The sequence below is a fragment of the Macaca thibetana genome, chromosome 10 (assembly GCF_024542745.1).
Source record: "Macaca thibetana thibetana isolate TM-01 chromosome 10, ASM2454274v1, whole genome shotgun sequence".
Classification (NCBI taxonomy): Eukaryota; Metazoa; Chordata; class Mammalia; order Primates; family Cercopithecidae; genus Macaca; species Macaca thibetana.
In genome coordinates this window covers 28752911-28767168 of record NC_065587.1, presented here as the reverse complement: position 1 = coordinate 28767168, position 14258 = coordinate 28752911, and the positions used below count along the sequence as shown (strand labels likewise).

General features: G+C 51.6%; 1 protein-coding gene across 1 annotated transcript in view; it reads right to left on the bottom strand.

Annotated features, from left to right (window-relative positions):
* Nucleotides 1-7585: 7585 nt before the first annotated feature.
* Nucleotides 7586-14258, bottom strand: part of RSPH14 (radial spoke head 14 homolog) — an 83232-nt gene continuing 76559 nt past the window's right edge. The window contains exons 5-7 of the mRNA XM_050746255.1: nucleotides 12014-12242; nucleotides 9968-10104; nucleotides 7586-7889 (exon numbers count right to left, since the gene is read on the bottom strand). Coding sequence (XP_050602212.1) covers nucleotides 7633-7889; nucleotides 9968-10104; nucleotides 12014-12242 — 623 coding nt within the window. The 3' untranslated portion in view covers nucleotides 7586-7632. The remainder of the gene's footprint in view (nucleotides 7890-9967; nucleotides 10105-12013; nucleotides 12243-14258) is intronic.

The following is a 14258-nucleotide window of genomic DNA, read 5'->3' as shown; positions in this document are numbered from 1 at the left end:
ATGCATGTTTATGCAGCAGAATTCGCAACTGCAAAAATGTGGAACCAACCCAAATGCCCATCAATCAATGAGTAGATAAAGAAACTGTGGCATATACATACAATGCAATACTACTCAGCCATAAAAAGGAAAAATTAATGGCAGTCGAAGCAACGTGGATGAGAATGGAGACTGTTATTCTAAGTGAAGTAACTCAGGAATGGAAAACCAAAATTGTATGTTCTCACTCATAAGTGGGAGCTAAACTATGAGGATACAAAGGCATAAGAATGACACAATGGACTTTGGGGACTCTGTGGGAAAGGTAGGGAAGGGAATGAGGGAAAGAAGACTACAAATTGAATGCAGTGTATACTGCTCAGGTGATGGGTGCACCAAAATCTCACAAATCACTGCTAAAGAACTTACTCATATAACCAAACACCACCTGCTCCCCCAATGACCTATGGAAATAAAAAAATTAAAAATGAATTAAAAAACAAATTAAATTTAACAGAGTTTAATTGAGCAAAGAACAATTCATGAATCGGGCAGCCTCCTGAGCCAGAATAGGCTCAGGGAGACTCCAGTACAACCACATAGTGGAAGAAGATTATGGACAGAAAAGGAAAGTGACATACAGAAAACAAAAGTGGGGTAAAGAAATGGCCAGATTGGGTACAGCCTAGCATTTGCCTTATTTGAACATGGTTTGAACAACTGGCCCCTTTAACTGGCCAAAAATCAGTGATTGGCACAAGAGTAGGTTATAGTGTGTTTACACCTCCATTTAGGTTATAGTTCATTATGTACAGAGAAACTTTTAGGACAACATTAAAATATGTAAGGAGGCAACTTTAGGCTAAACTTGATTTAACTGCTGTGTGGGATGGCATTTGTGCCTTTGGGCTATGGGGTTGAATGACCAGCCGCTTTTTCCAGACTGGCTCCCACATCTCTTAGGTCACAGAAGCTGATAATAGTATAATTAATGGGCATTTGAGAATAGAGGCAAGGGTGTGGTGCTCAGGACTTCTCAGTCCCAAAATAGGCTATCTGTGTTCCTGCCCCTCCCCTTGTAACAGAGGCTCCTCTGTCCCTGTCTGATGAGTTCCCTCATTTCTGCTTCCTCCTCAGCCTCTGCTGCAGAGATGGGAACTGCCCAGCAGCCTCCCAGGAGCTGACCATGGTGCTAAGCCAGGTGAGCAGGCCCCAGGGGACAGGCCAGCACATGCTGCATGGACATCTGGGTGATGTTCAAGCCCCTCAGATAGGTGTTTCCCCTAGTTTGGCCTAGAGAAGTAAATGGCAACCTTCCTGTGATTTCTAGGCCCTTATCCTCAACAGCACCAAAAATGTGCCTTCGAGGGCCCCAGGACAGCCTTACTGTGGACCAAGTGCAGTGAAACTGGGAGTTGCCTTGAGAAGACACTCCCCAAGAGGTTGCCAAAGAGAATGGTGCCTATTTCCAGGACTCAAAGGGCTTCCTCTGTCCTCCAAAGAGCAGTGATTGGAGCATAGAGGGGAAATGTTCCGAGGATCAGTGACCATCTGCTGTAGACCTATAGGGACAGAGAAGGGTGAGCAATTACTGCAGCACTGCAGGGAGGGTAATGTTCTTGTAACACCACCTCCACCAGACAGTTAGGGGGATCTGGGCATGCTGAGGTCAGTTCTTTCATATTAGGAGTAAGCCCATGGGTCTTCACACTGGACTTGTGGAGGCTGAGATGTTAGTCCCTACACAGGCTTCCCTCCTGTGCCATGGCCTGCCTGCATCCTGACCTTTGCCTATTCCCTCTGTTCTAGATGTAGGCAAGGAGACCAAGAGCTGCACCTGGATGATCTGGGACATGTTCTGTGGGCTGGAGACAGGAGGGTCCCAAAGTGGCCCCAGCAAAGGCAACTGAGGAGGTGGAGCATGGTGACATGTTGCAAGGTGCAGAGGTGCTGGCTCTGGGAGAGGCAATTGAGAAAGTAGAGGTTGCTAAGAAGATGGAAGGTACAGAGTGGGGCAACATGTCAGAGAATCCCTACTGGAGGAGAGTCATGAGCATCAGTGGGATCATCGTGATCATGCTCTAGGTCCTTGGCCTCATCTACTTTGCCTGAAGCAGCTGGGCTGGGGCTGTCCAGGAGGAGGCAGAGCTGCTGCTTCTCCAGGCTCATCATGAACAGGGACAAAGTGTTTCCTACTGGGAGACCCATGGGCCTGGGGCCAAGGATTACATTAATAAAAATGTTCCCTTGGTGTCATGCATCAAGGGCTACCAGCAGCAGTGCACACATGCCGTGTGGCAGGACAGAGCAAAGTCCATTCGCCATTACAGAAAGTATGCAAATGAGAACATCTGTTCCTTGACAAAATGAGTCATTTTCTCCAAATGGCTCCACTGCATAAACACTTTCACTTTAAATTTAATTTTGGCTTTTCATCTCTATATATATTTGGAATTTTTGCTTGTGTTTACTTCACTGTCACCAATTCTTTCGTGTACCCAACTTCCATTGCTTGGTTCTCTCCTTATTTTCCAAGGTATGGCCCTGCTGGCCAAGATGCTGAGTTGTGGAAGCCCCACCCCACCCCTGCAAGGGAATCTCACCTATAGGTGCTCTCCAGCACTGATGACCACACAGGCCATGGGGCAACAGGTGCCAGGGATGGAAGCTTTGGCCCCTGCCTGAACTTTGGTGGGACTGAGGTAGGCTCTGCTTTAACAGAACAGGCCTACCTACCACTCAACTCTGTTTAGCTTCTGTTGTGCTGCATTGCTTGAGAGCAGATTAAGAGGAAACTTCCTCCAGGCCAGTTCTCCCCAGTCACACTCACAGCCTGCCTGGCATCGGGACATTATTGGAATCTGGCCCCATAGGTTAGATCCACTTGAGCTATCAGAGGACACTCCTGAGCCATGTTTCCATAGGGGTTCCCTAAACCTTTCCTTCACTTTTCTTATTACCAGTCCAAAATAATTTGTGTCTTTAGGAAAAGTTCCAGGTACCTTGAAATTATTTCATCATGGAATCACGCTCTGAAGGTATATTCACATGACCAGCCCTCATCCTTTCTTTAATCCTTCAGCTGACACTTTTGAGTGCCTAATATGTGCCAGCCACCGTGTCGAGCTCGAAGAAAATAACCATGAACAAAGCACGTGGGAACTTCTCTCCGGAGTATATGGAGTATGGTAGAAAACAAGCAATCACAGCAATAGTCATCATTTCATGTGCCCTGCTGTTTTCAGGTACAGGGTAGGTGCATTATCATATTCAAGCCACAGAACCACCCTTGTGGAGGGACAAGAATTAGCCACATTTCACAGGGTGCAGTGTGTGCACTGCAAGAGCACCCAGCAGAAACCTCCATCTAGCCTCAAAGTCGGGGAAAGGGGGAATCAGTTGGCTGGATAACAGAAGGGACATGTGTGGGAAGACATGTGGCAAGAGTACAAGGCGTGTTTGAGGATGCCAAGATATGGCATGTGTATGGAGAACAGTGAGAGGGAGAGAGTCGGAAGCCTGACCAGCAGACCTTGTATGCTTTGCGGCCCTACGTCCCTGGAAGGATAGGCAAGGAAGTGATAGGATCAGATTTGCTTCCTGCTGCTGGGAAGATAAAAGTGAGACAGGAACACCCACCAGGACACTGCTAGAGCAAAGCAGGCAAGTTGGTGGCAGAGAGGTACAGAGGTGGAGACCTTTGGAGGGACAGGCCAGGGGTGACTCTGGCTGGAGCAGGTGAATGAAGGGGGCACCAATTCCAGAGACAGGCTACACTGGAGTAACTGCAGGTATGGGGAAAAGATGAACTCATTTCTGACATGTAGAGTTTAAGCTGCATGAAGATGTTTATTGCCATCTTGATAATATTAAGCCTTCTAATCCATGAACATGGGATGTCTTTCCATATATTTAAGTCTTTAACATCTTTCAACACTATTTTGTTTTCAGTGTACAAATCTTGCATTCCTTTTGCTAAATTTATTTCTGAGTATTTTATTCTTTTTGATGTTATTGTAAATGAAACTGTTTTCTCAATTTTGTTTTTGGATGGTTCATTGCTAGTATTTGGGAACACAATTAATTTTTGTATATTGATCTTGTATCCTGAAAGCCTGTTGAACTTATTCATTAGTTCTAATCTTTTTTTTTTTTTTTTTTTTTTTTTTTTTTGAGACGGAGTCTCGCTCTGTCGCCCAGGCTGGAGTGCAGTGGCCGGATCTCAGCTCACTGCAAGCTCCGCCTCCGGGGTTTACGCCATTCTCCTGCCTCAGCCTCCCAAGTAACTGGGATTACAGGCGCCCACCATCTCACCCGGCTAGTTTTTTGTATTTTTTAGTAGAGACGGGGTTTCACAGGGTTAGCCAGGATGGTCTCGATCTCCTGACCTCGTGATCCACCCGTCTCGGCCTCCCAAAGTGCTGGGATTACAGGCTTGAGCCACCGCGCCCGGCCAGTTCTAATCATTTTTAAGTGTACTTCCTTGGGAGGCTTTTTATACAAAATCATGTAATCTGTGAATAGAGAGTTTACCCTTATTTACTTGCAGTCTGTATGCTCTTTCTTTTTCTTGCCTAACTGCCTAACTAGAACCTCCAGTACAATGCTGAATAGAGATGTCTTGTTTCTGATATCAGGGGAAAGCAATCAGGTTAATACAACGTCAGCTGAGTTTTTGCAGATATTCTTTATCATGTTGAGGAAACTACCCTCTTTTCCTAGTTTGGTGAGAGTTTGTTTTTCATCACGAATGGGTGTTGAACTTTGTGGAATGTTCTATTAAGATGATTATGTGGGCCGGGCGCGGTGGCTCAAGCCTGTAATCCCAGCACTTTGGGAGGCCGAGATGGGCGGATCACGAGGTCAGGAGATCGAGACCATCCTGGCTAACACTGTGAAACCCCGTCTCTACTAAAAATACAAAAAACCAGCCGGGCGAGGTGGCGGGCGCCTGTAGTCCCAGCTGCTCCGGTGGCTGAGGCAGGAGAATGGCGTAAACCCGGGAGGCGGAGCTTGCAGTGAGCTGAGATCCGGCCACTGCACTCCAGCCCGGGCTACAGAGCAAGACTCCGTCTCAAAAAAAAAAAAAAAAAAAAAAAAAAAAAAAGATGATTATGTGACTTTTGTCCTTTATTCTATGTTATATACTACGTTGACAGATTTTCATATGCTAAACCAACCTTGCATTCCTGGGGTAAATCCCAGTTGGTCATGCTGTATAATGCTTTTCATATGTTGCTGAATTTGGTTTGCTAATATTTTGTTGTGTTTTTGTTTCTATAATCATAACAAATATTGGTCTGCAGTTTTCTTGTAATATCTTTGAGTGGTTTTTGTTTGTTTGGCTGGAGTGCAATGGTGTGATCTCGGGTCACTGCAGCCTTGATCTCCCATGCTCAGGTGATTCTCCTGCCTCAGCCTCCCAAGTAGGTGGGACTACAGGCACGCACCACCACACCAGACTAATTTTTGTATTTTTTGTGGAGATGTTGGGATGACAGGCATGAGCCACTGTGCCCAGCTGATATCTTTGGTTTTGGTATCAGGGTAATATTACACTCATAGAATGAGTTGGGAGGTATTTCTTCCTCTTCTGTTTTTTGGAACAGTTTGTGAAAGATTGGTACTAATTCTTGCCTGGAGACATTTAAGGGTAGATGTTAAGTTGGACATAAGAATTCAGAACTCAGGAGAGAGGGTGGGGCTGTATACCCAGATTTGGGGGAGACAGGGGAGAGAGACCAGGCTCAGCTCAGAAGGGAACCTGTTAGAGAAGGCCCAAAGCCAGGCAGATGAGATTGCACAGGGAAAGTGGGAGAAGATAGGGCCTAGAACAGAGGCATGAGAAGCATCAGCATGACCAGCCATATAAACAAAGACAGTTCTACAGAGGATACCAAGAGCACAGGGTCTTGCAGCAGGGAGTTTGGTAATCTTGGCCAGAGCCTGTGGTAGGGATAGAGCCAGCCTGCTGTGTTAAGGCAGGACTGGAACATGAGGAAATGGACATGAGGAAATGTTTCCTGAAGGAGAACAGATTTCCTCTTAGGGGGCCTTTTTTAAAGCTTTATTTTGAGAGAGTCTCACTCTGTCACCCAGGCTTGAGTGCAGTGGCATGATCTCAGCTCACTGCAGCCTCTGCCTCCTAGGCTCAAGTGATTCTCATGCATCGGTCACCCAAGTAGCTGGGAATACAGGCGTGCGCCATCACGTCCAGCTAATTTTTGTATTTTTAGTAGAGAGGGGGTTTTGTTATGTTGGCCAGGCTGGTCTTGAACTCCTGGCCTTGAGTGATCTGCCCACCTCAGCCTCCCGAAGTGCTGGAATTACATGAATGAGCCACTGCACCCAGCCCTCTTAGGGGTGCCTTTTTTGAGAATGGGAATGAGCCTGAAACCCCAGCTGGGCCCAGCTGCCTATCCCTTCCACAACAAGAGGCCCTACTTGGATTCATCCTATGATTCCAGAGACAATAACTTCCCTGTGTTTCTTCTGGGAAAGTGAGGACCCCTGGGGCTCATTGAAAGGACTAAGAAGGGGCTCCCTTTGAGATTCTGGTTTTGCTGAAAGGTTTATTTTGGGAGGAGTGGGCACCTCACAGGAAATATGACTGCCAAGGGGTGATGTGAATGAAGGAAACCTTCTTTGAGACAGAGAGCTTCAGAAAGCTCCTGGGAAAGAGTAAGGCTCCAGCTCAGCCCCAGACGAAAGGGCCCAGCCCTGAAGCTGAGTTCTGCTCTGACAGCTCCTCCAATAGAGGCCAGGACAAGCTGCTTCTCCCCCAAAACGAGGAGAACCATTGCCTCGCCAGACCATGCAGAGATGAGTAGAGGGAGATTAAGGAGCTCTCCTGGTCATTCCCCAACCTCAGCCCCATGCCCCAGAGCCCCCTGCAGCTTGGCTTCTCCCCTCCTCCACCTCTCAGCCCACCTCTCTCTCCTTGCCTAAGCTCCCAGCCTCCTTGTCACCTTCACTGCAGGGAAGGAGCCCAGATGAAGGCACAGGCAGAAGAGGGCTGCCCTGGGGGCCACATACACCCAAGGGAAAGAGAAGGGAGGGTGGGATGGGCTTCAGGCCAACCTGGGGGCATGCTTGGGTGACTTCCTTGCTTTGGAGAAGAATGCGGCTGTTTAGGGTAAGATCTTAACGAGGAAACCAGAACTGACCCCTGTCCTGAGCACTCGTCCCTGGAGGAGGCCTCTCCACGAAGAACCTGCATTGGGTTTCACCTATCACCTTCCATCCCATCACCCAGGGTGGGGAAGGGGCAGACCTGGCAGAGCAGAGCCACACCCAGCCACACGCCAGGGGTCAGTCACTCAGTCTTCTGAAACCTGGGTGGTGCCTGGCCCATCTGGGTTCCTTCCTTACCCCAGCCCAAGTCCCTGCCCCCAGCCTTGTCCCTGGAGGGCTCAGCCCCACTCTCTACCTTCTGAGGGGGACTCTTGGCCCCAGGAGAGAGTACAACTCCAAGGTCACCTCCCACTCATCCCCCACACTGGGTTCAGCCTGTGCCACCCAGGACCTGGTGCTTCTGGGCCTGGCAAGAGACCGAGAGAAGATGTGACTGTGCTCCAGGAACAGAAAGTGCCATTCGGACCCGAGATAAAGAGATTGAGTGCATTTATTCACACACAGAGGTGGATGAGGGGCTCAGGGTTTGAACTCGATGACACTGACGGCAATCCGGGCTGCCCGCTGTAAGGCTTCAGCCACTTGAGGCTTTTCGTGAGACTCCACCTCCATGGCACGGAAAGTGGGCACGTGCACCTGCAGGACCTTGCGGCCCTCGGGGGCCTCTGCCAGCATGGTAAGGGCCTTGGTGGCGTTCAGGCGCGCTACGGTCATGGGGGAGTGCAGCAGCTCCAGGAGCGGGCTGATGGCTTGTGCCTCCAGGGCCGCATACTTCCCTGTAGGCCACCAACACAGGGCGTTCCTAACAGCCCAAGGGGCCCTCTTCTCACCCCCTCACCCTAGCCCTCTCCTGACCCTCCTCCTTGTGCAGTCTCAAGGGGTTTATGCCTGGTTTACGCCCCACCAACATGCCCTCATCCTCAGGGCTCTTGAGCCTTGGCTGAGCCCAGCCTGGGCCTGGCCCCTTCATCTCTTGCCTTTCCGGCCTCAACCGGCTAATCTCAGCCCAGGAGTTGTATCCTGCCCAGGAGTTCAAGAGCAGCCTGGGCAACATAATGAGATTCCATCTCTACAAAAATTTAAAAATTAGCCAGATGTGGTGACAGGTGCCTATAGTCCCAGCTACTCAGGAGACTGAGGTGGGAGGATCACTAGAGCCTGGGAGTTTGAGGCTGCAGTGATTGTGACATTGTACTCCAACCTGGGTGACACACTGAGACCCTGGCTCTTAAAAAAAGCAAACCCAGCCGGGCGCGGTGGCTCACGCCTGTAATCCCAACACTTTGCTGAGGCGGGCAGATCACGAGGTCAGGATATCGAGACCATCCTGGCTAACACGGTGAAACCCCGTCTCTACTAAAATTGCAAAAAAATTAGCCGGGCGTGGTGGTGGGCACCTGTAGTCCCAGCTACTGGGAGGCTGAGGCAGGAGAATGGCGTGAACCTGGGAGGCGGAGCTTACAGTGAGCTGAGACCGTGCCACTGCACTCTAGCCTGGGCGACAGAGCAAGACTCCGTTTAAAAAAAAAAAAAAAAAAAAAAAAAGTAACTCAATAGTTCATTTATGTTGCCGATATTTCTTGAGCACCTACTCTGCACAAAACACACACGGTTCCTGGGAGATGCCCTCCTCAACCTTCGCTGCCCCTTCCTGCTGTCCTTGCCGGCCCTACACTCCTGCAGTTCCCAGCGGACTCTCCCCTTTGCTGGTGGAACCTTTCAGCCTGGGCTCTGCCAACTCCCATTGTCCTTGGGGTTGATTCCAAGCCCTTCCCAGAGGAGGCTTGGCACCTGTGTGTGCCCCACCCATGCTGGGCTTCTCCTTCACATCCCTCATCACTGCCTCCCAGGGCCTGGCACGTGGCAGGGGCTTCAAGACCCTCAGCTAGAGTGCCAGCTTGGGAATAAGTGGCCTCATCTCCCTGGGTCCCAGCCTCTTGTGTGTCAAGCCCCGTGGCCCTCCAAGCACTCCTGCAGGAAGCCTGGACCGAGACGGACACTGGGCTGAGGCTGTCCCAAGATAAACACGCACGGGGAGCCCCTGCCACCATGCAGTCAGCATCCTGACTATACCAGTAAAAGGAGGGGCTGTGGACTCCAAGAAGGACCCAACCTCTCCCATCTGCATACCTCAAGCAGCATTAGGGTCAGGTGTGGAGGGCCTGGGAGCACCTGTCTTTGGGAGGCTGATTGCAATTCCAAGCCCAGATGGTCCTCTGTGGAACTCAAAGGAAGCACAGGGCCCCAGGCTGGTGGGTGCGTAGGGGTCAGAGGGAAAGTCAAACGCTTTCAGGGGACCTGGGAGTGCCATGCCCCAGTCTGCCAGGTGTGGAAACAGCCCAGCGTTCTTCCATTCGCCCAGGGTTGGGTGACTTAGAGGGGAAGCCTGACTGGTTGGGAGTCCCAATTCTGAATTTGCCCCCTGCCCCAGTTTAAAAAAGTAATTATGATGAATAAACACCATAGAGTCCAGGGCTCCAGGATTTGCTTAGACCTCAGGATAACAGAATCATGGATGGTAAACTAATCAACTCCTGGGTCACAGCTCACGAGGGGCCTGGGTGGGAGGTGGGAATTCCAGGCCCAGGGAACAGACTGGTGCGAAGGCACAGAGGTCCTAATGTGAGTGACCGGTGAGAGGCCACTGTGCTGAGGAGAAGAGGGAGGGCTGAGCCTCAGACCCAACCTTGAAAGGACATCAGTGATAGACCAAGGGGAGGGTTTTTTGTTTTTTTTTTTTTTTTTGCAAAGTGTGGGGTTTGGGGAACAACACCCAGCCCCTGAGCACAGAAAGCTCATCATGGCTGCTAGCCTGCTGGGGTCTCCCTCCCTGTGGCACCCCTGACCGCCTCACCTTCAGTGATCACTGTGGCGAACATCAGGGCCCCGGCGGCATTAGACTTCACATGCTCCACCGGGTCTTTCAGTAGATGCACCAGGATGGGGATGACGTCAAACTTACACACCTGTTTCTTGCCCTCTCGAGATATGCTGGGGCAGAGAGGGAACAGAGAGGGGCTCTGCTTGGAAGGGAGAAGAGGGGCAAGGCCCAGGAGTGCTCCAGGGAAACACAAAAGAAAGAATTGTGTTGGGACTACCCCAGGTAGTCCAAGGACTGGTCCCCATGATCCAGGACTGGTCAAGGCGGGGATGCTGGGCTGCAGCGGAGAATTGGTGTGAATGCGGCCCACTTCGAGTGAAGACCAGGGAGTGACAGGGCCTCATTCTGAGCCAGCACACAGAAAAGAAACAGGGCACATTCTCCGTGGCCCCAAAATGGGAAAGAGCAGGACCCAGGGGTGTCAACCACAGGGAGACCCGTTTTGACTTTGCCTAGGAGCCAGAGCTGCCAGTGATGGGTCAAGCTGCCCCCAACAGCAGTGGCTGCCAGGCACTGGGCAACTGCAGCTAAGGACTCAGACCAGGTGACCTTTAGGCCACTTACTCTGGCACTGAATGAAGTTGTGGAAATGAGGATGATGACTCCCTAAAAGTTTCCTGTGAGAGGGTCAATTCTGTCCCCTAAAAAGCAAGGGTTCCCTGGGCCAGGAAACACTGTTCACAAGCCCCACAGGAATGTCACAGTGCAAAGACCCCTGTGTCACTTAATCAACCATTCCCAAACGTAGCCACCAAAGAACCCTCATTTTTGTAGAGCTCTTAATGACCTCAAAGACACAGGTGTTCCCTGGGAAACAGACTGAGAAATGGGGTTGGCCAGCCACTAGCTGTGACCTTGGGAGCCTGTGGAGCTTTCAGGACAGTGGGACTCAACCCCGAGGCCCGTGATCAAAGATGCAGAGTCCTGGGCCCCACATGCAGGGATTCCCCGATTCGTTCACACAGCGAGACACTGAGACAAAAGCTGGGTTTCTCCAGCTCAGCGTTCTTTAGGGCCAGATAATTCTCAACTGGGGGCCAAAGCTCCACCGCTGCAAACCCTGGGTTTAGGGCAGGAAACAGAGGAAAGCCCTGTTCTCAGGAGCTCCCCTCGGGGATGACACACAAAGTAACGGCAAGGATGGTGTTCACAGTGGACATGGGAGGACGGGGGACAGCGGGGAGGTTACAGTTTCAGAGACAGTGCTCTCTCCTGGCAAGCCACTCTCGTGGTCACACAGAAAGGGGACCTCTGAGCAGACCTAAGAATGACGGGGCTGGGACAGGGTCCAGGAATCTGCTTTTTCACAAACCTCCCGGGGGCCTGGGTCAGGAGCCCCACTTGCAGAAATACTGGCCTGGGCCTCTAGTGAGACTCTCAGAAGAGAAGCCAGGACTCAGGGAAGGCAAGAGGGCCTCCACTAAAGAGACGTAGCCACAGCTAAGGCAGGGACTCTGGGGGTCGGTGACCAGCCCATCCTTGTGAAGAGGGGCCCAATGTGAGAACACACCCCGCACCCTGCCCCCTGCAACTTTGAGGCTTTGTGCTCCCTCAGTTTCCAGGCCAGGATGTAGACTGTGATCCTGTGTGGCCTGGGGTGAGAGACAAGACACTGCCTCCATTTCTCACCTGTGAAGGCAGACATTGCCTCCCTGGAGGGTTTTCTAAATGTGAGGTTTGTAGACAACGCCTGGCACACAGGAGGCACTCAGTGACAGCTGGGTGTCATGATCATCACCAGTGCATCTCCTGTGCTGGCCTTCCTCATGGGGAGGGGGTGCCAGTCGTCTGGCTTTGTCCAGCCTGAGGGGTTTTCTGGGATACAGGACACTCCCAGGCCAAAGGGATGGTGGTCACCCTAGGGGAGAAGGTCATCCTCCGTCCCAGCTTCCTCCTGCCCCTAGGCACAAGCAGGCAAGGGGAAGCAGGACCAGGGTGGCCGCCCTTGAGCTCTGGACCAGCCCAGCTCAGGTGCCTTCTCCCAGCCTTGGCAGAAACCCAGCCTAGGCCAGGACTCACCTGACATTAAGGAGCGCATGAGCGGCCTTGCTGCGGATGTTCTCGTTGACACTGAGGAGCTTCTGCTTCAGGACAAGCACCACGTTGCTGCCCAGGGCCTCAGTGGCATCCTCCCGCAGGCAGAGGACCAGTGTGTCCAGGATGAGCTCCTGGAACTCCTCCTCCCGCTCCACCTGCAGCTTCCACACCAGCGGGGAAATCAGACCCTTGCTGATGATCTCTTGGGCCCCTACAAGGCAGGAAAGGGCGCTGAGGGCGGGCCGGCCACCCACCCACCCATGCCAGTTGGCCTGCAGGGCTCAAGGAGGGTCTTGCAGAGCCAGTGGGTGGGTTTGACAAGAGGACTTGCAAGTGCCACCCCCCCCACACACGTCCTCCCTGGCCAGGGGCCTGAGCGGCCAGCAGGCGGCTGCAGCGACAGCCATGTCAGGCTGAGGGCAGAGGCTCAGAGGACCCGGGAAGGACCAGCCTTTGGTCACCAGTGTCTCAGGGGGCATCCACCATAGCAGGCGCACGTCAGCCGGAGAGGCAGTAGCCACCCCTCAGAGAGCCTACAGCTCACTCCTGTGGGGCCCAGGCACACTAGGAGACCTCCACTCTTCCCTCCCCCTGCCCCAGAGTCGGGGAGCCAGTCAAGCCCCCACTTCCCATTCACCAAAATATTTCAAAGCTGCTGGAGACCCCACACTGGTCTGACCAGTCCTTGAGAAGAGCTTGGGTTTGACTCTGAGACAGAAGACCTAGAGTACAGGCCAGTGTCTTGCACACCAAAAAGAGCTGTGCCCCAACTAAAGGTGATGGGAAGCCATGGGCTCTGGTCTTCAAGGGACCTCGGACTCTGTGGGAAGGGGGGCTCCACATGGCACCGCTGGGGTGCAGCTACTGGGAGAAGCACAATGAGGCAAGACTCCCCCATAAACAGGCCCCACCTGGCTCCTCCCAGCTCCCTTCCCTCCTAAGGAATGTCAGCAAGTGGCTGCCTAGAGAACCCAGAACTTGGGCACGAGTGGCATCCTGAGGAGCCCAGGACGGTGGGCAGAACAGCCCTCCTGAGTCACTGAGATGAGATGCACAGGGAATGTGCAGAGTGCCCTTCCCTATGGCATGCGGCTGCCCTCACCATTGCCCTGCAGCCCACTGCCCACTGCCCACTGCAAAGCCATCTACAGCCCCCAGGGAGGTGGCCACCAGCAGACACCTCTTTCTTCCGCCCTCCCCAGCTAAACTGTCTAATTTACTCTAGAGAGAGAAAGAAACAGGTTGATTAGCCTAAAGGCCTCCAAGTGCCAATTAGTACCAGGGATTTTCTCTTTGAAGACATCACCCCAGCCTTCTTCCCCTGCTCCCTGAGGATATCAAACTGCAGGTGCCCAGGATGATGGGGTAGAGAGGCGGAGCAGGGTGCCGAGTGACTCATACTGTCCCCCCATGTCTCATAATGTCCAGGGGCTCCCCGTGCCCCATCCTCCAGGTCCCCTGGGGTGGTGTCGGGTGGCTCCCAGTGCCCCTGGCTACCATCTCACTGGGGTATAAGATGGAGCAGCTAGCTCTGCCGTTTGTTCTCAGGGCTCTGACCACCCAGGAAAAGTGGGTTCCTGTTGCTTCTAGTGTGTTGGGCTTTTTTATTTTTTATTTATTTATTTTAATTTATTTATTATTATTATTATACTTTAAGTTCTAGGGTACATGTGCATAACGTGCAGGTTTGTTACATATGTATGCTTGTGCCATGTTGCTGTGCTGCACCCATCAACTCGTCAGCACCCATCAACTCGTCATTTACATCAGGTATAACTCCCAATGCAATCCCTCCCCCCTCCCCCCGCCATGATAGGCCCCGGTGTGTGATGTTCCCCTTCCCGAGTCCAAGTGATCTCATTGTTCAGTTCCCACCTATGAGTGAGAACATGCGGTGTTTGGTTTTCTGTTCTTGTGATAGTTTGCTAAGAATGATGGTTTCCAGCTGCATCCATGTCCCTACAAAGGACACAAACTCATCCTTTTTTATAGCTGCATAGTATTCCATGGTGTATATGTGCCACATTTTCTTAATCCAGTCTGTCACTGATGGACATTTGGGTTGATTCCAAGTCTTTGCTATTGTGAATAGTGCCGCAATAATGGACTTTTTAATTTAATGTGCACAGATTTAAAAAAAAAAAAAAAAAAGGCCTAGGTCTCATTCTAAACACATCGCTTCCAAGCTGTGTGACCTTGGATGAGTTACTCAACCTCTCTGAGCCTA